This window comes from Condylostylus longicornis, unplaced genomic scaffold (assembly GCF_029603195.1).
Source record: "Condylostylus longicornis isolate FDR11 unplaced genomic scaffold, ASM2960319v2 ptg000114l, whole genome shotgun sequence".
NCBI lineage: Eukaryota > Metazoa > Arthropoda > Insecta > Diptera > Dolichopodidae > Condylostylus > Condylostylus longicornis.
In genome coordinates, this window is record NW_026578082.1 from 460,708 (window position 1) to 488,665 (window position 27,958).

General features: G+C 23.3%; 1 protein-coding gene across 8 annotated transcripts in view; it reads right to left on the bottom strand.

Moving 5' to 3' along the window:
• The window catches only part of LOC129614667 (sodium/potassium-transporting ATPase subunit beta-1-interacting protein), a 128,147-nt gene extending 100,518 nt beyond the window's left edge, over nucleotides 1-27,629 (bottom strand). For all 8 annotated transcript variants that reach the window (XR_008697393.1, XR_008697394.1, XM_055529424.1 and 5 more), the window contains exon 1: nucleotides 27,423-27,629. Coding sequence is in view for 6 of the 8 variants with exons in the window: in XM_055529424.1 (XP_055385399.1) it covers nucleotides 27,423-27,476 (54 nt within the window). In the remaining 2 variants the exon portion in view is untranslated. The remainder of the gene's footprint in view (nucleotides 1-27,422) is intronic.
• Between the last annotated feature and the right edge of the window lie 329 nt (nucleotides 27,630-27,958).

Genomic DNA, 27,958 nt, shown 5'->3' on the forward strand with positions numbered 1-27,958 from the left:
GTGACTTAATCGAATGTTCGTATATGTAATGTAATTCAGCCGATGCTTTGAAATGTTTTAATCACATAATATATTAAGAAAAACTGAGATTCTATGTAACTGAGAAACTGTTATTTCGAAATTGAGAATTCTGATTGAAAAATGAACTAAATACAGAAACAAAGAACAAATTTATATTGTAGTAAATCACCAATAAATTTAATATTGTGAATAGTATGTCAATGTTCATGTTAAAATCGGAATATATCCGGAAAGTTTTTGCAACATTTTAGATCTCAATTAATATTTCATCAATTTTATATGGATTCTTTCATATTTGATTATTCATTTGATTTTCCTGTAAGAGAAATTTGGTCACTCAAATTCTCCAAAAACATCCCATTTATTTTTTTTTTCAGTTTAATTTTAAATTAAACTTTTATACTTATTGAGTAAAAACTTTTTTTTCAAAGCATTAAATACAGTAGAATGATATTTGAACTACCGAGACACAATTACGTATATATATATATAATACCTTTATATTTCAACCCTATAGAGTGGAATTTCAGTTTTATAAAGATTCATAGATCCCATTTGGATTAAATTAAAATTCAAATTTAAAATTTCGGAACTCAGACATTTTTCATTTCCTCGAGTAAAATATGCACATTTAAATTATTTAATATACGAACACTTTTATTACTTATTTATAATTAAATAGGTTAGTATAATGATTTGGTCCTTCAGCTTTTATATATGGTCCTTAAAATACTTGCAATTTAAATATAAAGCAAAATGTAACAAAAATTTAAAATAAAAACAAGTAAAAACGTTTCAGTCGGTATAAACCGATTGAATAATACCCTGCACCTTTCGTTATTGTGTAGCAATTACTCGAACCTGTGAAGTCATTCTATAGAAACTTCACGGATATGTCTGACCTATAATTGGACATCCGACTGCCAAGTTTCATGAATCTGACTTTATAATTTTTCCAAATATTTAAAATTAGCTTTTGGAGTTGTATGTCAAGTACCTGAACCTGTCAAACAATTCCATCAAAACTTCACAAATATATCTGATCTACAATCGGACACACAACTGCCAAGTATCATGAATCTGACTTTATTATTTTTCCAAATATTTAAAATATGCTTTTGGAGTTGTTTGGCAAGTCCCCGAACCTGTCAAGCATTTCCAGTAAAACTTCACAAATATATATGATCTATAATCGGACACACAACTGCCAAGTTTCATGGATCTGACTTTATTATTTTTCCAAATATTAAGAATAAGCTTTAAGACTTGTATGGGAGCTACTCGAACCTGTCAAGCAATCCCATTAAAACTTTAGAAATATGTCTGACCTATAATTGGACACACAACTGCCAAGTTTCATCAATCTGACTTTATTATTTTTCCAAATATTTAAAATTAGCTTCTGGAGTTGTATGGCAGGTACCCGAACCTGTCAAGCAATTCCTCTAAAACTTCACAAATATATCTGATCTATAATCGGACATCCAACTGCCAAGTTTCATGAATCTGACTTTATTATTTTTCCAAATATTTAAAATTAGCTTCTGGAGTTGTATGGCAGGTACCCGAACCTGTCAAGCAATTCCTCTAAAACTTCACAAATATATCTGATCTATAATCGGACATCCAACTGCCAAGTTTCATGAATCTGACTTTATTATTTTGCCAAATATAAAAAATTTGCTGTTGGAGTTGTATAGCAGCCACCCGAACCGGTGCAGCTATCCCATTATAATTTTTAGAGCATGTGTAGAATATAATTGGACACATGTATACAAAGTTTTATATTTATAGCTTTATTAGTTTTTGAAATATTTAAAATAAACTCTTTGAGTTGTATGGCAGCTACCCGAACCCGTTGTCCGAATTAGTCCAATAACAATAGGGCTCGTCCTTGGCACAAAAGAAAAAACTTGTGAAAGTTTGGTGTCGATTGCATTATTCGTTTTTGAGTTATCGTGCGAACGGACGGACGGACGGACGGACGGACGGACGGACGGACGGACGGACGGACGGACAGACGGACATGTCTAAATCGACGCAGAATTTTACGCTGAGCAAGAATATATATATATGTCCATACCGCAGATGACTCCTTCAAGTAGTTACAAACTCCATACCAAAGTTAATATACCCTTCACGAAGTGCAGGGTATAAAAAAATTTGGTTTCCAACATTTTTATAAAAAAAATTTAATCATAAAGAGGAAAAAAGTGTTTAATAAAAACTAAAAAGGGAAAAAGGAAAAATTTAATCACATAATTGCTTTTGTCAAATTCTTTTTTTTTTTTTAATAAAAAATGTGAGATCCTTTGAGTTAAGAATTACATTTTTATACTAAGTATTTCCATTTTTCCGATTATCTTTACCTTGAGGCAAATTTTATAATATGTGAATATGCGGTTTGGCATATGCAATTTTTAATGTTGTACTTTTGTATTCCATTTTTCCTTTCATACAGTTTGTGTTTGTATCCTTTTCAAACATGTATTTTTTTTTTGTGTCTCATTCAGGTGGTATTCACTTTTTTATATTCACTCAATGTTTTGTGTTTATGTAACCAGTATAATTGCATTCTCACTATACTACTACTACTACTATCAGACATAATATACTTTTGAAAATAAAAAATAAAAATAAACATTGAAAAGACATTTAGACAGCTTGTCCTCTGCATGAATAAATAAATTGTCAAGGTCGAAAATGTGGTGGTACATAAATTAACCAAAAAAGAGAAAAAAGTAAAATAAAAAAAAAATTATAATTTTAAATAATTATTTTGTTTTTTTGTTTTTTAAATGCAAACGAGATATTGCAAGTGCATGCTGCATCTAAAAAAGAAAAATATAATATTTTTGCATATCAAAGTATAATGAATTATAATCGGTCTAAGAGTTAACTGGAAATTCAATTGATGTTGGAAACGCAGAAGCGAAAAATCATCCATCTGAAACTCTCACATACCTTAGCAGATTTTTGCTGTCAATGCTCCTCTCATAAATCCTGCGTATTGCTATTATTGAAGCTTATAATTAATCATTAATTTTGAAACATAAAACATTCAAACATTTACCTTTGTATATATCGTGATTTTATGTGGGACCCAATTCTATCAGATATAATAATTTCAAACTTGTTATTATTTTTGAAAAAGATTGATAGACTCTAAGTAAAAAACTGATTTTACACAGCTGTTTAATTTTTTCCTTAGAATGTAATTTAACATTAGCCGTACAAGTAACATTAGCACAAATCCTCAGTACAAACACCTAAACAAATTTAGTATTTACTTTTTAAAATTGTATCCCTAGTGTCGAATATTTTAATTTGACAAAATGTTAATTTTTTTGTCTTTGCTACACTACACTATGGTAAAAAACAAAATATGAGGAAAAAATTAAAATTTTACACAAGTGTTTTTCTTTTTCATATTTTTTTTAAATAGGTGAATAAAATCAAGCACACTATACGGCTTATTAATTCAAATATGTCGCATGTTTTAATCATGCATTTCTCTTCTAAAAAGAGAATAACAATTAAGAAACAACAATTACAAAAGAGAGAGAAAAAAGTAACAAAAAATTTTTGTTGAATAAATGCATTAAATTTTTTTTTTTTGGTTTTTTTCGTTTTTTTTAATTTTCCCTTTCATATTCATATGAGAATTTTCTACTTACATATGTATATAAAGAGAGTAATGCCTTGTGTGGTGGTGAATGCATCACAATTCACAATACGTTCTTTAGCGTACCTCATGAAATTTCCTTTTTTTTTTGTTATACATTTACTTTGCTAATTTAGAATTAAAAATGAGAATGCAAATTCAAACATTAAACAAAAAAAAAAAAAAAAATTTTTCTCTTTAAATCACAAATTACATCCGAAACGTTTTAATAAAACGACATTTTATAATCTTTATTAAAATACTAAAGAGTTATGAAAGAAAAAATTTATTTAATGGAAAAAGTAAAACTAGGCGAATTATTGTTAACGATGTTAAACTCGTTATATGCAAAAAAAAAAGTAAATTAGGAACTTGTTAGAATTCATGAGATCACATTATGTAGTCATGAAAGTTTGACAATTTGTTAGGTATCATGAATTTTAAGGAGATTAATTAAAAGTAATTTTAAGTGATTTTCTACAACACTTTCTGTAGAGTTTGATTGTATATTTGTATGAAGAATTATCGAGGGCAATAATTTGAGAGATATTCGATGATTTCCAAACGCAAATTTATTACAGCAAATTCGGAGAAATATTTTGATAACAATGTTTTGAGAAGCCAGAAAAGAATAGTAAGTCATGCAAAGAATTTCACCAAAAAGGCGATTTATTGTACTCCAAAGCTTAAATAGAAAAATTTTTTAAAGTTGCCGCCCTATCAGAAATCTAAGGACACCTTTTAATTTCTTCTACGTACCTTGAAATCATTTAGGAGTTTGTCATTAAAAACATGAAATATAAAATTAATTTCATCTAATTTTTGAAATTTAATTCGTGTAACCCAATTCGTGCACAACTGAATTTTTCTCAAAAACTGGAACGAAAGAATTTATTAAATCAAATAAGTACTATCAAAAGAATACAAAAAAAGTTTTGAATTTTAAAGTTTCCGGAAATATTAAAACATTTTTTTTTGTATTCCCCACTACGTGCCACTCTATTTTTAATAGAGATTTTCGAATTTTACTATTTAAATTAATTAACATTTCTTTTCTATTCTCCTGAAATGTAATTAATCGGAAGTCCTAAAATAACCTATTTTACTCTAATCAAATACATATACGTATACTATTGTACAAAATTCAATTAAGACAAAGTAAATTTAATTTATTATAAGTAAGTACACTAAAGTTGAGACTTGTTGATTAACGATAACATTTAATTACTTAAGTATAAGAATTTAATTTTAATATTGGGATAACGTTATATATATATATATCGCCTAAACTATATATATATATATCACTTAAACTATATCACCTAATATGTCATATATACCTAAACTAAGTTATGTAGACACTTCTTATCACAAAATCTTTTTTCCGGAAAGAGAAATAAAAATTGTTTTTATTATTTTAACAAAAATGTCCCAATTTTTCAAAAAAAAAAAAAAAATGACATAAGTCATCACCTAACACGAACATGGGTGTCACTTAATGTATTATTTTTAATTGTGACATTTTTTCTCTTTTGAAAAGTTACAACGACTTAAAATTTATTAAAATTACATTAAAAGCATAAAGTTTCACGATAACTTTTCCTTATTTTTTAACTAGAACTATATAGGGCAACATTGTATACTTAAACCAATTAAATGGGATTCGATTTGGAAGTACATATATAAATTTGGAGGATTTTAAAAAGATATTGTTGTATGTTCATAAGATTAATAAGTACCTACTTACTACAAACACACAAACACAAATTAACTTTACCCCATTAAATATCTACATGTGTTATAGTCATAATTAATATCATTTTAAGTGATTAACTACTTAAAATAAGTAAATTCTCACATTATAAAAAAAATTGTGTCATCTGAATGACACAAAACAATTAAAGAATAATTACTTACATAAATATTTTAATTTTCTCTTAAATTATAGTAATAATTTGTGTAAAGAAAGTTAAATAAATTTTAATTACGCAAAATGCATAATTAAAATACAATATTTACTACTTATTCCAAAATATTAAAAGTCATTTTTACATTAAACGAAAAAAAAAACCAATCATTTTGAAATTTTCTTAATTTCACTTTAAAAATTTCATCAAATGTCATAAATAGTAGCTAGTTTCCGAAATATAATAATGACATTTCCGAAATATTCCATTAAATGAAATTATTTTGTAGAATTTTAAATAAAATCAGAAAGGAAACAATAATTTTTCTAGTGCCTCATCATTACAAATATCGGAAATAAAAATCAAAATCAAATTTTATATAAAATAAAAATAAAATTGTGTGATTTCGAATTTATGTATGTATGTCACCGTTTCGAAATTTAAGTAATTCAGTAAATTCAGGTACTTGTACTGTTATTGTTGTATTTTTAAAATAAGTTCTGGAAATTTATTTTGTACGACACTAAAGATATCAGCTGTTTACAGGGCATATTAAATCTTTTGGCAATTCATTACAAAAAAGTGAAATTTGACAGAACGTATTACGCAGTATAGTGGCATGAAAGTAGCTTTCTGTCAAACACAAATTGAAATACAGATAGGAAAGAGAGTAAATTCTAAATTCTAATTAGAACACTGTTACATTTTTATATAATTACTCTTCTCTTATTTCTCTTTATTACAACACTAATTGTCATAAAATTGAATAATAATTTTTCTCAGATGACATATCACAGAGAAGACAGGTGCCTAAAATAAAGAAAAGAAATTATGGAAGAAAAAATTAAAATGAAAAAAAAAAATTATTTTAATTCAATGAGATTTAATTCTCAGCATGTTAAGTTAATACGAACGTTTTATTGTTTAATTGGAATGCAAAATAATGTTAATGTATAAAATAAATTTAATGACTTTTTGTTTTGAGTTTTTATAGTTACACATAGCTACATACTATATTTAAGGGTTTATGCATGACAATAATTTTATTTTTCACTTTAATTTACCTTTCTTCTTCTCTTCAACATCAAATAAATATAGTTTTATGGGAAAAAACTTTTTTTATAATCATTACTTTTATATTTTCTACTCCTATAGTGTAATGATGAACAAGCCAGCCGCCTTTTTCAATTACGTGTTTCAACTTAACGTAATGAAGTTCATGTGTTATTTTAAACGCTGACTGATGTTAAATTTTTCGTAATTATAATACGAGTAAAATTTAACAAAACAACAATAGTATTTCAATTTTATGTGAATTTGTTTGTGTAAAAATAGGGATTGAAAAATTATTTAAAGATCATTGTTACGGTTCGATAGTCTTAATGATTTCACTGTATTATGTATGTTTTTTTGGTTTTGTGGCTCTCTAGTGCAAACTCTAAATAACACCTTATTATATTTTTGTAACTTGTTTTAATAGTATTTTTACCATTTTTATATTTACAATTTTTTATTTCGCTTTTATACGTAAACAGTTAAATATTTATAGGAATGTCATAATTCGTAAACTTCATTCTTATACGGAGTATAGGCCAAAAGAATGAAAATGAATTTCAAAATTTTGAATTTAATTATTATAATATAAATTTTAAATATTAAATAAAGAGATTGATATTGAGTTGATATCTCAATTAAATTTTAGACGTCCAAATTTTATAAAGAAAAACTGCTGTTATTCTCATTTCAATTTTGACTCTTATATTCTCATTCTCTTATTAGTATTTTAATATATTTGACATTGACAACTTTGAAGTTTTGCGAAAATGGAAAGCAATTATGTGAATTATCTTGTCATTTAAAAAGAAGAGAATCTTTCATTGTATATTACTCTCTCATTAACTCAAAATTTTTACGATTACTTTTATATTACTTTGCTATTTAAGTATATGACTTAATATTAATAATTAAAAATAGAAATTAATTTACACATATTTAACTAATTTAGTGAAAAGCAAATATATTTAAAATTTATTCAAGCATTTCATAAATAATTTTCTTAAATAAGAAAATAATCTAATAATTAATAATATGAAAAATTTTGTTTAAGTACTAAAAATTTTCTATACTTATAGTGTATGTAAAAATGAGTTCAAATTTTCAGCTACATAAAATTTTATTATATTAAATTTTTTTTTAAATAACATGAAAAATATAATATACTTATTGTTATTTGAACTGTAACAAAAAGTTTTAAGTATAAAAAAACAGAGAAAACGAAAGAAAATAAAAAGAAAATGTGAATTTTTTTTTTTTTTTTGGGAGGAAATTTTAATAACAATAGACAAAATATGACGTCATTCACAAGACAGTCACCAGAGTAATTTCATTTTAGAAAATTTGGCATGGTGAAATTCGTTAGACTGCCTCTTTGTGGATCATTTGATCTCTAAATGTTTATCATTTTTGACAAAGTCAGTTAACGTTAATAATTGACAACTCTTCTAAATCAATGACTATTAATTGACAATCTGTGGTGAAAATATTTTCCATATTTCCGAAATTTTTTCATTGATAGCAGTTTTTAACAACAACATTAACAAAATCATATTGGTATTTTAAAATGAAAAACTTATTAAATGCACCACGTACAATATAAGTACTTAAGTAAAGGAAGAAAATTTTATTATTATGTTGATTTATGATACGCCCAAGACATGACCTTAAATCTTCTCGCTATCATATATGATAGCGTCATAATTTTTATTCTTTTGCCTTCTTATATTTGCTTTTTATTTTTACACATACATTTTCAACATAACACTTGAGTTTTTGGACATGTTGTTATTTTTAATTCTTATATATATGTATATATATGTATATACGTGCATGTACATAGTATACAACTTTAAAAAAAATGAGAATATTATAGGAGAAACCTTAAAGAATTCATTTTATTTCCAAACTGTGTCATAATTCTTTTGTATTCTGAATTAAATTATTTTTATTATTACAAGTATGTGTCTATAAAAAAAAATAAAAATGTACATACATACATAACCATATATACTCCCTACATATATATGCATATGGGGTTGTATGTGAATTTGTTTGTTATGGACAAAAACTTGTTTTTTTTTTTTATTATGAATTTTGTTTTTTTAAGAATGTTGAAGCAGCGATTCTTAGTTTCTTCAAATGTAGTAATATTCTATTTATTCATACAGACATACAATTTATGTAATCTATATAAGTATGGTTGCTTGCGAACGTAAAAGGATATTTTTTTATTGTTTGTATTCTTATGAAGGATATTTTTTTATTCATTCATAATATAGCAGTAAAAGTTGTTCCAGTAAAAAATAGTAAAATTATTGTATAGGGAAAAAATGAAATTGAATTTCGTTGTATTTTTTTCATGTAAACTTCTCACGCAAAGCTCACGAACTGATCTCCTTTTTCAAAAGGGTGTTTCAAGCAGAAACTTTATGAGAACTCATCGGATAAGGCTGGCGATTTCAGGGAATATTTTGCTTCCTCATTCAAGTAAGTTTGATACGCGGACGATGCAGATATTTCCAAAAAAAAATGCTGTTGTTAAACTTCTCAATGAAAACTTTACACCTTAATTAAAAAAAACAGGAAATGCAATTTTATTTAAAAAAAAAAAAAAACGCCTCAATATATGCAATTTTTCAGAAACTTCATAATAAATATTTCTACCATGTATTTTGTATTTTTCTTAGATTCTAGTACATATTTTAAGTACAATAGAGTTGAGCTTTCAAATTAATCTCAATCACTTAAAAAATTTTCATTCTTATTTGGCTGCAATTCCAATTCATTCAACTTTGAACGCCTTAAATTATGTAAAAACAACAAATTTATTTAATTTTAAACACCTTTCGCACAATATCTCGTGTAACTAATCTCGTGTATCTATACACAATGAAAATTTAACAATCACTCCTAACTTGTGATATTTGTGATGAAGTAGCCTAATATAAAATTCGCAAATATATTAAAATTATCATTTATTTCATATCTCAAAAAAAAATTTTGAAAAAAAAATGAAAAATTTTGATTTTCATTTTAAAAATGCAAACAAAAAAAAGACGAAAAATTTGATGACCTAGATTTTAATATAAACTGCAAGGTCTGCAAGGTTAATTTTTTTTTTTTTGTTAGTCCTAAACTGGGGCATTGTGTATTCTACAATAATATTATGTATAATAAAAAGGAATAAATAGAAATATAAATTTAAAAACCAATTATCATTGTTCTGAATCTAAAAAGAAATTCTTTTTTTTTTCTGTTTTACTTCTTTTATTTTGTATAGGTTGGTTTTCGTCTTTCTTACTCTTTTCTGTTATGTTATACGTTCAGAACTTTAAAATATCTAGTAAATATGTTGGCTGATTTTCTTGTCTATAACTTTCTATATAGTTTCCTCCTTTATCCTACATGTTTTATATTGTTTATTTCACTTATACGGTTATTATTGTTGTTTTTATTTTCTTTTTTTTTACTTGTTTTAGGCTCCAAAGAGACCTTTAAAAGTTTTTGTCCTAATTTTATAATGGATTGAACGTGAATGTTTTCAGAACAAAAGGATTATTATTGTTATTGTGAATCGGATTTGCTTACAAAGTACATAAAGATTTTTCTTCATAGTACTTTTACTCCTTTTGATTTTAGATTAAAAATAAAGTTGAAAAAAAAAAAAAAAAAAATTATATATGTATGTATGTATGTGCATATGTGAGTACTTCTACATATTATTATTACGTAATTATGCCTCTAAATTTCTATAATTTTAATAAAAATCAAAATTCAATAAATCCATTTTGGAATGATTGAGATATTTTGAAAAAAAAAACTGAATTTTATGAAAAAATAAGGAGTAAAAGTGGCAAAGCATTCAAATGTAAAATTTGAACAAATATCCAAATGTAAGGAACAACAGTTGAAAATTAGATCACAACTTGAATTATTCATTTTAGAGTAAAATTTGTCACTCTATGTACTACGGTGAGTCGTAAAATAAATGATATGAAAAACAACTTGATAATTTAGTAATATCTTTGAAAGATAATCCAAGGAAATTGGTATGTCATACGGTTTCACCAAAGACAATGTAAACAAAACAATGAAATCTACGTATACCAGATGTTTTCGAAGAGATTTCAAGAGCGTGAATGCGCGCATAATTAAAATGAACATATCCATATAATATTTTTCACAAGAATTCAATTACAAATTAACTTGAATCATATACTTTATGTTCCATAATATTCTATACAGGAGTTCACAGATTGTTGTTTAAGGCAAAAAAGCATGATTTTCTATTCCTATACAAACAAACATTTTCTGGGTCTTACAATCTTTATCTTTATGAATTAGTTATCAATTAGTATTAAGAGATGAAAAAAGAAGCGACCAAACATTACAACCTATTATTAAGTATAAATTTAGACTTTACAACAAGGTAACCTACATATAAATTTTTCTTCAAAAATAATTTATCGAATTCTTACTTAATTGGTAATTTAAGAGCCACACAATATTTCACAAATAAAATATTCATTATTGTTTTCTTTTTTTTGTTTTCCCCAAATAAATTGCCCTCTAATTTAAACTTTCTCTATTATTATTATTTTTTTGTTCAAGAACTTTCAACTTTATATATACACATAATTATACGAGTATAAGTAGGTTATTTCTAATAATTATTAATTATTTATTTATAATAATTATTTAAAAACAAAAAGAAAAATTGTTATTTTCGGAAAAATAATTTTTTTTTTTTTCAGTTTCCTTTGTGACACAAATCTGTTCCCTGTTCCACTATAACTCAACTATGTTAAAACTTAAAATCGCCTAAGTTCTAACTTGTATTTTTTAAATTTTATTAAAATTTTTCTGAAGAATAATAACCAACGCTTCAAATCGATTTCTCCTATATTTTGATTTCAATAAATAAGTAATACAAAAAAAGAAGTTTTACATTTTTTACGCTCATTATAACATTTAATTATTACCTATGTAAAAATAATAATTATTTTAACAAAACAATAATGAAAATACAAAACTGAAAGAAAAATATGGTGTACTTTTTCGATGAGTTTTGTAATTAATCAAAGAAATAAACTTTTCTTTTATTAAAAAAATTCCATTCATAAATAACCCTATAGTGGTAACTTTTAATGAGAGTATGAGGAGGAATAAAATAATTATTTTCACCCTAAGAATTGGACTATTTTTTTTTTTTTTCAAATAATAAATATCGTAATAATGTAAAATAATTATTTATAAAATGAATTTTTCTCACAAATTAATTATTTTTACTTGAACTCCTATTGCTATATAGAGTATATAACAAATACGTGCACACATTTTTCAGTTTCGGTTTAATAATTACAAAAAAAGAAATGGAAAATAAAATCATATGTAGCATGACAAAAATTTCGAAGAGAATACAAATGATATTTTGTGTAGATATTTTTGTTTAAGCTTTTTCAAACTGACATCAGTACGTCTTTTGCTTATTAAAATAGACAGACGGACGTTTACAAAATGAGAACAAGATTTTGAAGATTTGATTGCAATGAATTTTACGTAAAAAATTTGTTGCATGACAGATTATTAACAATCGTAACTGATGTGATAACCTGACCATTGGTGCAGTGGTTACGACAGGCTAGTCACCTACCTAGTTTTTACTCTAGTGACGCTGAAAACCCCTATGCTCCTCCTAGGAGTGAACAAAGGGAAAAAAACAGATATGATAGAATTTAGGGACATGGTTTCAAAAATCAGTATATAAGAAAATGGACAAAATATATTATTTGTATATGTATTTGTATAAAATTTTATATATAACACTTTCTTATATTAGTACAATTAAAAATTATGTATTTAAGTATTATTTAAATAATTTTCCTGTTCAGTGATTTCATGAGAAAAAATTCATCGTTATACACACATTTAAATAAATACATAATATATATATATATTTTATAATTATACTCACTCTCTTATTTTATAAATTATTAATTAATAATTAATTATAGAAATGTTTCTTATAAGACTCACCTGAAATAAAAAAAAAAGAAAATCAAAAATTATTTAATATGCAAAATAAAATTATAAGAAAGTTAAAAAAAAATGTGCAAAGATAATTTTCAAATTCAATAGCTCCATAAGTTAAAAAATTTTAAAAGGAGTACTTTAATAATCTTATAATAAGTACTTATATTTAATTGAGGAAGATTGACACGCCCCCTAATACAAGAGTAATTAAAGATTTAAACCAAATTTAAATTTAGATTTGAGCTTTAAATAAACTAAGGGCTATTACTCGATATTTTCAATTAGTTGTTATAAATCATAAACTCTTGTAATTAATATAAGCAAATATATACGAGTACTAGCGATGTATGATTAGTGGAAATTGTGGAATCGTTGAATTCTATAATAATCGTAGAAATTTCAAAACAAGTAAATCAAAATTTCATTGACCAAAATTTAAAATATGAAAAAAATTTATCAAATATTGGCTTTTAAAATTTTAATTACGTTTTCAGTTTTCATGTCTTAATTTTTTTTTTTACTGTTTACTGTAATTTTTTCTGATTTTGAGCCGGTTCAATCTACTTTACAAGTAATAGCTCCCGATATCAGCTCAATAAAGCCTCATATTTTGATTTTCCTATTTTGTTATTCTTTAACCCTTAATATTATGTATAAAACAAATACCGCATCTTATTTTCAAAAAGAAAAATTCATTAATTTTAAATTTATTTTATAAATAAAACATTAAAATTTTTTGAGCCAAATAAATAAATTTTAAAATACCATAAAAATATACGTAAAATAACTCAAAAATTCCCATGTAAATTAACCTTTTTTTTTCTACAAAAAAAATTTAAATAAATTTTAAATTGTTTTCGTATATTAAAAACCCTGAATAAAAACTATATAAAATTTATAGTTACGCATATTTAGAATAAAAACAAAAACAAATAATGACAAAGACCTTGTTCAATATTTAACAAAAAAAAAAAACAAAAACAAATGCAAAAGAAATTGTGCCACAGCTTCTTCTTCTTCGTCTTCTTACTATTTTTCCAGTTGAATACTAAAAAAAATTGAAAAAAAAATCTTAAAATTGCAATGACAGAAAATTGAATTCTCTAAGCTTTTTTCTATTTATTATGACATTGCTTCCTCCTCTGATTTTATATTATGTCTTCTAAGAAAATAACAACAAAGAAAAAATAATAATAAAGAATCCTTTTATTATCATGAGAAATAGAAAATTTAACACACACTTCAAACAAATAAGATATCCTTTTTAAGTTGCCGTCTCATATATGTCATCTTTGTAATCATCATACACAAGTATACAATTAACAATATTATATTCGTAAGTATGTATTTATGTGTATTTAAAATACATTAATAAAATAAGAAGATTTAAGAAATAATATTATTTCCTTTCAGTGACATGCATATCCTTTTTGATTTTGAATATTTTTTAAATTTTTGAATTCTTAACATTCATGCATAAGTATATTGAAAACATTTTTTATCCTTGAAAAATAAAAACAACAAATAAATACAAAGTATGTTATGAAAATAAGTTAAAAATTTTTATGAAAAAATTCTCTCTCTCTCTCTTCTTAAATATTTCATTAATATTTTTTTATTAAATGTTATTGGGATCAAAAATGAAAAAAAAAAAAAAATTTACAAGATGAGGGAAAATTTCATACTTCTTATTTATCATTGCTTTATTGCAAAATATTCAATATTTAAAATAATTCATGCATAATATTAAGAATATCATAAATTTTCAATTATATTTCATTTATTTTTTAAAATAATTTAAAAATCATAAAAGAAAAAAATTTAAACAATTTAAAGATAAAAAAAAATCTTATATACTTATATAAGGATGAAAAAATAAAAATGAAAAATTTAAAAATTAATGAAGAATAAAAATTAAATTTCTTTTGTAGAATGAAAATTGTTTTTGTAACTTAGAATGGTAGCTATACTTGGAAGTTGTTTTAATGGAATTGAATTATTTGTTGAAACAAGCAATAAGATGATAAAATAAAGTATTTTAAGAAAAATTTAATAAAAATTATTGAAATAAGATTAAAATTTACTTAAATACGATACACATTAAGAAATTTCCCGTTATTAAATAATATTTTTTACGATTAATTTTGATCCACATGAGAGATGAGTTGGAATGGTTATAAAATTTAAATATTATCATTCTATATGAGTGCGAGATACCTTTTTGAACCTGTTACGAATGTTAAAGTAGCATTGGCAACCCTATCTCATTTATATTATAATATAAAGAATATTACAAAAATTTTAAAATATATTCTAACAATAAATTCTATTAATCGTACGATAATAAGGACTAGTCGCAATAAGAGAGCAGAACATTAAAGTCTTGTCATTAAATACTTTATAGAACCAAGCCAATTCAAGAATCTTTGAATTTAATTTAATTTCAAATAAGTAAGTCTTACTTTAAATTAGTATGAAATTTTTGGATACAGTTTTCTTATTTCTTACAATTTTTGGAAAAAAGTTTTATTACCTTTTTACAAGTATAGGTGTATGCGAAATCAAAAATATATATAAGAGTAGAGGATCGAAAATGAAACAAATTTTTGTTCGGAACATAGTGTTAAATTGAAATCGTTTCGGAACTACGGGGATTTTAAGAAAATTTGGCGAAATTTTGACAAACTGAAGTGTTTTTGCTTATAACTTCTGTTCCAAAAAAGATAGATGTTTCAAACAAATAGTTTTTAAAAGGGTTTTAAGAAGGCCTTAAATAAAGAGCAGGGGGCTATTTGGTGGTACATGTTTTTTTCGGAAATACAAGCATTCGAACTTTAGGAGAATTCCAAATTTTCTCATCCTTTTTGGAAACTTAAAAAAAAACTTTTTACAAAATTTTATCCAGCTGCTTGAACTTTAACTTAAATCATTAGGCGTTAAAAAATCTTTTGCGGTACAGAAGATATATAGCACAAAAAACCGTTGCTATGTTCAGTTTTTAAAGGTGTTAAAATAAAATATGTAAATTCTCGACCCTCTACCCGATGGTATATGGCTCCTAACTTGTTGATGAATCACCCTGTATACAAAGTATAATACGAATTTCAAAATAACTAATTTTACAGTAAACGATAATAGTTACTTATAACTAAACAAAATATTTTTATTCAGTTTTGTACAATACCATTATGCTTTTAAAATACTATTAAGTATTTAATACATTGAACACAAAAATTACTCATACTTTTTTAGCTAAACTCTCCCACTCTCTCTTTTATGTGTAATTAAATTAGTAAATAATTAATGGAACAAAACTCATTCGTAATATTTCTGTTAAAAATTGAGTGATTTGTCGCCAATTTTTAGAAATAATATTTTTGCTCGCATTCATTCGCAACATGCATTGTTACTTCCACATTGTTAAATAAGTGAAGTTTAAAATCATAAGTTGTGATATCAGGGTAATTATAAATATACTTGTTGTTTCATTGTAATTTAACATTAACTTTATTTTAAATATTATTAAAATAACTTGCTTATGAAACCTTCTTATACTTACTGTTAAATTATTTAATATGCAGAAAGATTGAGCATATTATAAAGAATTTCAAAGTCTTTATTATATAAATACAATAACTAAGGCATGAATTAATTTTAAATTCATTTATCTTAATAATAATTTATAAAAAAACTAAAATTAAGTAACTTACTTATTTCATAGTATACACTAATGTCCTGCTTAATTTACTACATTATTTAATACAATAATTTGTTCAAATTTTAAGCTCATTAAAAATAATGGCCCTTATAAGCGGTATATAATCTAAATTAAGAATTTTGTAGATTATAATGTAAAATAATTTTAATATTGTAAATTGTAATCATAATTTACATAAAATTAAGTATTAAAGTAAGTATAGACCTACTTTTTCAAATTAAGACGGAAAAAAGTTCAATTATTTCCAAAAATTTCAAATTAGATTTCTTTTTAGAGTTCATGTGAAATATACCACATGAAAGTTTTTTGATTTAATATAATTGTTATATGGTTTCTATTTTTATACAAAAACAATAAAGTAAACTATTTTAATAATAAGTAAATTGCTATACTTAAGTAAGTACTTACATGAAAATTTTGTAAAAACTTAATGACACAACAAATCAATGGCTCCTGTCTAATGCTATAAATAAGTCAGTATATGTGTATAGAACTCATTACCAATAAGTATTTCAAGAATTTCCTATTATTATCTCAAAATTATTTTTATTGCCTAACTCGTTCACGTTTTCTTATACTGACAAAAAGAAGAAAATTCTTAATCAAGAAATTTTTAATACCATAAAACAAAATTAACACATAAATAAAATAATTTTTAACCATCATTTAACTAATTTTTATTTTAACAAAGAATTTCTGATGATTCATTCTATCCCATGTCTTATAAGAAAATAAAAAAATCATCTACAAAAAAAAAAAACAAAAATTTAACAAAAAATCGAAATGATTGAAAAAAAAAAAATTAAATAAAAAAACGTCATTCAAAAAATTCTTGAGTTTAATAACAGTAAACGAAGATTTTAATGTTATACGAGTTGAAATTTTTTAATATTGGCTTCAAACTTGCACGAGAAAAAATTTTACGAAATTCAGATAGAAATTTTACTTTTAAACTTCTTATATAACTCAAAGTGAATCATAAATTTAACAAATTACTTATAGTACTCACTAAAATGAGGCATACGTGTAGCGGACACTTATGAATATACTAAGCAATTCAAATTTTCCACGCAAACATTTTGTATAACAGTTAAATTGAAATTATAACATCTGAATAAGATATGAGTTTAGAAATTTAAAACCTATTGTTTTATTAATTTCTTCAAATCAAATCCAGATTAAAGTTTTAATTTCTAACATTAAAATAAACTTAAATTGTTATACAATAAACACAACTACAATTTTTTAATTGCGCATAATTTCATTTATTGTAGTTAAATATTTAACAAAAATTTTTAAACTTTAAATATCATTATTATACCATTTAAATAATATTTAAATAATATAAAAACTAAATCAACGTGTAAGTAATTTTATATTTGAACATTATAACAATAATATTATTTGGATTGTATAAAAGAAAAGAAATTTTTATTTAATTTCACTTTCACCTTCTAAATCGTAAAAAACAAAATAAATTATGGAATAGATTATATACCAAAAGAGAAATAGTTAAAACACATTAATTATAGCAAAAAAAAAAAAAATAAAATAAATGCGCTTATACTTATCGTGATGCTTAATAACTATTATTAAATTAAATTTCAACGTAGAAAATTTTGTTAAAAAAATTAAGCGCTATCATGAGCACACTACACTTTTTTCTTTATTCAAGTTCATATAATTTTAGCCTTGCACATTGTACAATTATCTTAAGTACGTATAATATTAAATAATCTCACCTAAATTATTCTTATATTTTTTTTTCTAAATATGTTAATTATACATTTAAACTTATAATTTATTTTAGGATGACTTTAAACAGAAAAAGAAATAAAATGCGAACAAAAGAAAAGCAGCTTAATAATAATTGAGTGAATTAAATTTTAAGTGACTGCTTAAATCAAAAATATTTTATTACTTGAGTAAAATTTTTATTTATAAGACCCAAAATAGTGCTTGCGTCAAAGCAGATTCAAGCAGATGGTTTGTTTCACACAACACCGTAATTTGCGCAAAAAAAACTTCTAAAATATGTCACTAAAAAACTTAAAATAAAATTGCGCCTGTGTATATGCAATTCTTTTAATTCATTTATATATATATATATATATATATATCCAAAATGTGCCCATGTACAATTGAGCTTATAAGCGTCAATTTAGTAGTAGTACAGGGCCCGCAATATTTCTAATGTTATAGAATATTTCTGTTCAAAAACATTGTGGATCTTATTTAATTTAATAAAATTACTTTAAATCTAGTTTATAATAAGTATTGCATATTATTTTGGATATTCTAAAAATTAGTAATTTTTTCATAAACAACATTATTATTCACTTTTGTATTCATTAACTTTTAACTATACTTTAAATTCAAAAAAATTTTACTCCAACACTGATCACTAAAAATACAGGTTAAAAAAGTTTATTCGCCTTTGTGCAGAATTCTCCGAAAAAAAAAGCAAACAATGAAGCAAAACAAAAACCCTATGAATATCAAACCAAAATCGAAAAACATTTAAGCAAAATTATAAGAGAGAAAACAGGAAAACAGAGAAGAGAAGAGAAATAATAGAAATTGAAAGAAAAAGATAAAAAAAAATAACAGCAAATACGAAAAATGACGCATTCGGTAAACATTCGATAAAAAACAAACGAAAATATGAAAAAAAAAAAACCGGAATCCGCGATTATTTTCTTGTTGATTGTTTTTAGCTACATCATTACATTATTTCATTGCCTATATTGGTAGAATATGGCGGCAACAGTGATGGTTACTAATAGTTATTGGTATAATAATGGTGGTTTCTCTGTTATATTGTTAATGATGACGGTATGGTTGCGAACCATAATCCAAAAAAATAATAAATAAATAAATAAATGACTAAAGACCACTATGTTGTAAAATAAAGGAACAAAAGCATTTAAAACAAAAAAGAGAAAATAAAATTAGGTGAATTTTTTCACCTAACAAATTGGCTTTTTGTTTTTTTTTCATTCTTGTTTAATGATTTTTTCTTGTTGGCCTTTGTTTTGAAATTTTCCTCTAATTTAATGGCGATCATCACAAAATTTATGATTATAACAGTTGAACAATTATGCAAAATTTTATATGAAAAAAAAATTTACTAAAAAAAAAAACTTTTTTTTTTATTTTCAATGTTAAAAAAACATGAAGGAGGCCAAAAAAATGATAACTTTTTTTCTTCTTTTTTTATTGCTTTTTTTAGCACAACAAAAAAAAAAAGGAAAATGCAGGTGAACTATGCGGAAATGATTCTTTTTTTTATGAGAAAATTTTATAACGGAAAAGGACATTTTGTTTAAATACATATACATGTATATGTACATACTTATATACACTACCAACTTACATATACAAAAACCATGTAAGTGAACTATGGGGTGGTCATCTGTTCAATTAAGATAACCTTTAATTTAAATATATATAAATAGTAAGGAATTAGCAGAGGTTTGAATATTAAAGAAAATTATTCAGATTAAATTTACTCAGATTAAACGTAACGGTTGTAACGTGAGTAAACGCGAGTATAAGTATAATTCAAATATAATGTGAATGCAACTTCATAATCCTAACGGACAAATATTTTCTAAGAGTACATTAATAGTATTTTCATGTATAAGTCATAGAATAGCGATATACAGTAATACCCGTTTAGCTGCTGTCCGCTTAACTGCATTTCCCATTTAAGTGCGTCGTTCTTTTTGGAACATTCATTTTCTCCATTACATTGAACGACAAGCAAATCGGTAAATTCCGTTTCTAATAACTGCGCAAATCGTTTAAGTGCATTAATTTTTTAGCACATTTTTCTCAGTTTCTTCTAAAATTAATCGCTTTGCTGCCTCAAACACAAACCAAAAAAAAAAAAACTATTTTTCAAATTTTTTAAAAAATAAATTGTTTTCATCGAGTGCACATACGTCTTATGTTAAATAAAATTTAAGAATCTTAAGTCATTTCCATTTTTTTTTTACGAATGGTTACCTAAATTTAATATTTCGAATAATTTAAATATTTTTGAAAATCCGCTTAGTTTCTTTTATTTGTGCAGTTTAACAGGTCCGGTTAAGAGCTTTACTCGGATAGAGTCAGAAGAATTGGATTTTTTTAAGACGCGTTTAAGCGGGTTTTATTGTATATATATATATACATGTTTTTTTAATAACTCAAATATTAGCAAGCACTTAAAATGGATAGGAGCGAAGTGAATTGAAAAAATTATTCTGTTCAACTAGTTGACAACTGTCAGCTTTAAAATAAAAAGTTGACAACCCTAAATTACTTAAATACACGTATAATACATACTACAGGATTAACTGTTATAAATGCATATTATATTCAGTATAAAATTTTTTATCGTAAATGGAAGAAAAACAGTTTTGTCTTTTTATTTCTTGTCAAAAACTCGAAAAAATTTATGACATTTAATTTAACTTTCTTTTTCTCTCTCTCTCTCTCTCTCCTTTTTAAATAATTAATCAGAACCAGCGTTTCCACTTGGATACAATTGTATCCATTTGGATACATTTTTGCTTTAAAATTTAGCTTGAATACAAAGATACTCAAATCTGCTAAAATGTCGAAATTGGCTACATTTTAAAATTTTGCTGAAATATGGATACATTTCTTTCTCGAACACTAAATAAATGTTAGAAAACTTTTAAAGTGCTGTAACTTTTAAGTGCATTATCTTCCAAAAAAAGTTATTTGCTGACAAAATAAAATTTGCCTGTTTTCGTGCTGAATCGTTTTTACCGCATAGTTCAACAGCTACAGAACATATATTTTCTGACCTTAAATTTTACTATAAATAACGAAACTCACATTGTTGAATAAAGCAAATTAATATTATTTATGAGTTTAGTGGTATAAAATAAGGCAATTTAGTATAATAATTCTACTTTAGGAGGCTGGATACATTTTGGATACATTTTTTTCTCGAAATTGGATACATTTTGTTTTTATTGAGTGGGAACACTGATCAGAACAAGTAACGCTCTCCCTTTTTCTTTGGAAAATTTAATTAGAACAAATGACGCTAATTTTCATTTAAAAAAAATATAAATGAATACTTAATAATTAAAATTTTCGTGGGTTGTTTTGAAAATTTTCGTAAGAAAATTCATTTAGAGAATGTTGATTATAGTAAAAAAAAAATTATTCAATTTGCTAAAAATAGATAAAACTTTCCTCTAACTCAAAAAATTTGAAAAAAATTTTTAAAAATTTTTCAAATCTAAAGGCTTTTGAGTAGTTTGTGTTAAAATATAAAGAATTGTATGAGTTTTAATTTAATAAAATATATTGAATCCAAAAACAACTTTCCGTGAATATTATTCCGAAAATTTCAATTTTTTATAGCATAGAATAATAATTATTTCTCTAAAACAAATTAAAAAATATTTGAAAAAAAAATTATTTTTAATAAGTACCTACTTAAAGGTCTTTCAAAATATTTTAAATTTTTTTTATTATTTATTTTAGATTCATTAGTGTTGAAATTTGATAAAATAAAATAAGAATCAAACATTCATCATTCAAGAATCTCAAACTCTCACATACAAGAATTTAATTACTCATAAATAAATAACAAATAAATAAATATATGAGCACATATTATATACAAAAATAATGCAAATAAAACAATAAAATATTAGAAAATTTTTTACATAACATTCATACTAAAACAAATAAGTGTAGAAATTTAAATACAAGAGAAACCTTAATTAAATAATAATTAGTAAGAGAATCCAAAACAAAATTGTTCTGACCAAAAAACAAAAACAAGTTTTACTTTCTTTGAAAATAAATTATTAAATAAAATAAAGAATGTTATCGCACTTGAATAAATTCAAATATCTATACTTATATACTTTTGAAATTTAGAAAAAACAAGAACATTTTCTATTAAATATTTACTTAGTAAAGTAAAACTGGAATTCTTCACATACATCAGCATATATTTAAGGTACTTATATGAATCGAAAATTAAAATCTATAAATATTTACTTATTTAACTAAAAATATTGTTATTTTGTCATTCATTATTAAAAAAAATAATATTAATGAGAAAGTTAACTATAATTAGATCTAGTTATGATTATTAAGCAAACAAAGTAATTAATAAATTTTCAATAAAAATTTACTTAATAATTGAAAAGCTAAGAATACTTGTTAAAAATACTAGCGATTTAATAACGATTGGAAGTGCACAAACTGTCTGTCAGACCGGTAGTATATTACACTATTGTATTATCACATAACCTCCCTTATTGTATGTAATGGGGTCGGTAAGTAGTTAGAGATTACTCAGATATTAGAACAAGTATTCGAAAATTTCCATGATCAAATTAAAAACAATGCACTAACCTAAATTAGTAAAAAATATTATAGAAATGTTTCGAATCACATTTCCCTAAAATTGTATTGTTTTAATACTGATGGCGATTTGTAATTATTAAAATAAGGTTTTGAGCACTTACATAATATTATCACTTCAGGTGAAGGGGAAATTATTAAAAAATATTGAAATTTTCGGTATAGAATTTTAAAATTAAATTTAATTAGAAAATTACAAAATAAATTCCAGATTACTTTAAATTGTGTATATTTTCTATTCCATGGTATTACTTATTTTAAAATCATTATTATTGTAAATTGTTATGTCAATAAATCATTAATAACACTATACAATCATTCATTCCCAGTACATATATTTAGAATTGTTTACCATTAACTTACTTAAAATAATTAATTTTTAATTAATTTTCCTTTGTTTTAACTTTTATCAATGAAAGTATGCTTTAATTATAAATAATTGAATTAAATGATTTTTAAATATTTGATAAGATTAAATATTAAGCAATCTTATTGTATAAATATTCCGCATATTTAATTATATTTAAAACAAAGAAATGATTAAAATGAATTTCAAAATTAATAATGCATTGTTCAAAAATCTTATTTGATATAAGTATATGCATATACGATATGAAGAGTCTAGCCGATATATTCTAGTATATTTATATAGTAAATAATTAAAAACAAATAAAGTGTTTGATTTTAGATAAGATTTTAATTTCTTATTGATCTCAAGTACATACGTATACGTATTTCAATTCCCAAGGAAATTGACAAAATGTCATCGGCAAATTAAATATAAAATTCACATAGAATACTTGGTTCAATTTAACTTTTAAATCATTATTTCGGGACTTATAAATGGATTTACTACTTATATAAAATTCATCAAAGGTATTCACTAATATTTTCTTAAAAATCCAATTCGAAAGATCATATAAAAATTCAAAGGACACAATATTATATACATTATTTCAACTATATATCTACATATTTACTTTATTTTATTTTAAAATGTGATTTCTTCTAGGTCACGTTAATTCACTTTACACTAATAGGGTACGAACGTGTACATAAATTCTAATATCTATACACAATCTTTAACTACATATCTATATGTATACATATTTTGTAACCATAAAGTAAATATCTTGATCCATTTGGATTTCCTTTTCAAATTTTATCCTTGAATAGTTTTTCGGTTATTACTATATATGACCAAATCTGAATAATTTAAAAAAAAAATAAAGGAAAAAAAAACTAGGACATGCACGAAATGTTTTAATATCACATGCATTTTCATACACTTTTATATACGTATATATATATATACACCTTATACAAATGTAAGAACATATGAAATTTTTATCCATAATAATTGACGTACCGGATTTACGAGTATATATACTTATACCATTATAAGCATACACATTGTTAAATGTGAACAGAATTTCCATTTCATTTCTAAATAAGAATAGGCAAATTTACGTAAATATAGTAATATTATATGTATATAAGTAAAATGTAGTAATGCAGTAGATAAAATTGCATTTTCGAAGCACAAAAACTGTAAAGCTGTTTCATTGAATAAATGGAAAATAAAATTGATTTTAGTCATAAATCTATAAGAAAAGTCATCGGGTACCATAGAAAATAATAAATTTTAAAATATTTTTGTATATTCAATAATCCTTTTGTATTGCTCAAAACATTTAAGAGTACAACCACTGCTGATTTACTATATATGGGGAGAATAACAAATCTGAATATCCTTGCTTTGCATATAAAACGTTTAAGACGCTACCATAATTCTTTTGCTTTGGAGAAATAAAATTTTTAATTTCAATAAAATTCTCAAATTTTTCTATTTTATTAAAATAAATAAAAAACAATTTTGTGGTTACCTTTTTACAATTTATAAAAAATGATAAACTAAGTATATGGTATAGAGCAAAAGCTGCTCTCTATTACATACTTTGTCCAAATTAAAAAATTCTTAGTTTATTCAAAATTTAAGTTCTCTATGTTTGAATCTATTTTCTGCCAAAATTTGATTAAGTAATCAAAATTAATTATTTACGAAATTATGATTTTTTCAAATTAAAATTGCGAGTCCAATTATTTTAAGTCAGCTGGAATTTTATACTTACTTATATTAAGTATATAATTAGTGTACATACTACATAATTCCGAATTTATACTTAATTTTGGATAAAAATAAAAAAATTGTATCTATTATCTCTAAATTTAGTTTGCTCAAAATACGTCTTTTTCCACTTAAGCAATTTTCATTTCAATTAGTGTACATATACATTAAATATATCTAGAAAAAATAGGAGCAATAGGAGCATACTCCTTACTAATATATTCATAAATATTTTCAGGGAAAAAAATTTACGAATATAGAAGTAAACAATCACGTTTTACAAAAAAGAATTGTTAATCTTTAACGGTAACAGAAGATTTGGGATGATTAGAGTTGTCAAAAACTAAAAATAGAAATTTACCGTAATCCTATACTAAAATTCAAATTTTTGAACTAGGAAGACATTTTCTATAATTTTTGCTTATAGTTTTCCTATTAAAAAGCATTAATATTTCGGAAAAAAATTCATATTTAGTTATACATACTTATATATATATATATATATAAAAGTAAATATATATAAAATTTATGAGGTCACGTTTATTTTATAATCATAATCATAGACTTGAATATATACTATAATCCTCAATAAATTTTAAATTTATAAACAAAATATTTACCTTTTTATTATACTATCATAATTTTATAACAAAGCCCAAAAAAAATCACTTCAAATTTGACATGATCTAAAATACTTTGACAAATATAATAATTAGATAAAACAGGGAATCTCATTTCTTCAAATAATTAAAATATATATTAAATACATTATATATATATATACATGAATAGAACTAACTCGTAATCATATTAATCAATTTTCGAATCAAATACACGTACATTTATCGAATTGTTATTTAAATAAAAAAAAATATGTGATTAAATTATTATCAATAATATAATAATTAACTCTTGTAATCCCCTATTTTATATCACTTCATGTTACGCTCATTCATTCAATATTAAAAATAGATTATTGAAAAATATATAAAAATAAAATTATTAAAATGAAATTAATCAAAACTACCTACTTATAATACTTATAATCAATTAATAAATAATATTTTTGTTATTAAGTATAACAATATTAAATGTCAATCATTAAAAATAAATATTTTTTTAGTATCAATATACATATACATAATACTTAATTATTCAGGAATTCATTATTTTGTTATACTCGTACATTCAGTGATTAAGCAAAAAAATAAACAAATTAATATAACAATATAAAACACAAAATATGATTATGTATACTAAATTACTCTAGTTTTTTTATAATAATATATTTTATATATATATACATATATGTATGTCAATAAAATGCACATAGAAACCATATTGTTGATAATTCTAAGTACCTATTTATAAATAAAAATTTTCATTTAGAAAATTATTTTCATACCTAAAATATATTTTTTCATCAAAAAAAAAAAAAAGATCAAAAATTGTATTTTATTTTTATTTAATAATTTCTAAAAATAAAATTTTCGTTATACTTAAGTATACAATATTTTGCATACTATATCGTAAAAAAGGGGAACAAAATTTTTTTTTTATTCTCTAATAAAAATATTATTTATTATTATTATTTTAACCTAATAAACGAAAAGGCAAAATAAAAGGCACTCAACCGTCTTTCGACAATATTCCAAATAAATAAAAAAAAAAAACTGAATTCAATTTTTAAACCCAAATAATTGTATGTTTTATTAATTGGATAATAAATTGTATATAATAGAAAATATTTACTTATTGAAAATTTCCAAGCTATTATATAAACTAAAAATAATAAAACTATAAATTCATTTAATTTATATAAAAATTAGCAAATAACATGCGTGAACGCAAATAAAAATAATTGAATGCTTAAATAAATCCCCCCCCCCCTCTCCTACCGGCCATGCAAATAGAAAATATTAAAGGAGAATGCAAAATATATGCAGGTAGTATGATTATTGTGAATAATTTACAAATTAGTAATACTTATTTAATTATAATACTTAATTATAAGAACAGAATGAGTGCTAAAAAAATTCCACATTAAAAATAAAAGTATTCAGAATTTCGACAATATTAAAATTTAGAAAATATTACGAGCTCCGATGATACATTAAGATTTTCAGTAAACCAAAATTAACTTAATTAAGTTCCAGAATTAAATGAATATATTAATACCTTTATAGACCTAATTCAAATTAAATGATATAATTATAATTAAGTACTGAATTTCAGAACCAAATTTAACCATTTATAAAATATTCTTATTGATTATTGTACATCCAATTTTTTAAGTAAATAAGCGGCATAAGTAATTTATGAATATATATATAATATTTAATTAGAACATATAGAATTGAATTCTTATTGAAAGAAATAATTTTTTCACAAAAATTGAATTACTTAATAATCGAATTAAAATTTAAAATTTGAAATTTTCGTTTAACTCTTTACAAATTCATATTTAATAAAAAATTTTTGAAAACTTACCAACTGTAAAAAACATGTTGACAATAAAAAGTGTCGTCTCGTACAAGATCCCATGGCATATTCCTTTTATTCTATATCATTTAATTCCGAAATACTTATATATTATATATTTTTTTATATATGTGCATACATATATTTGTATATATATTTAATATTATTGAATTATTTACTTAAAATTTTAAATTAAAAGAACAATAATAACAAAATGAACAAATTAATAATTGCTCTCATAAAAATTTTTTAAAGTTTTATAATAAAAAAAAAATTAAAAATTATTTTAAATTTTTAAAATTCAAAATTATTTTAAATACTCGTAATAATAAATTACACTATTGAGTTGAAATTTTTAAAAAATTTTATTTTCTTTTAATTTAGTATTCGGTAATTTTTTTTTATTTACTTTAAATTAAATTTTGTGTGTTTTAACATCATTCTATTTTTTAATAATTAATGAAAAATATTTAATTATTATTGAAATTTTTAAAATATTAATTTAATTTTTTTTAAATTTTTTATTATTAATTCATTACTTATAT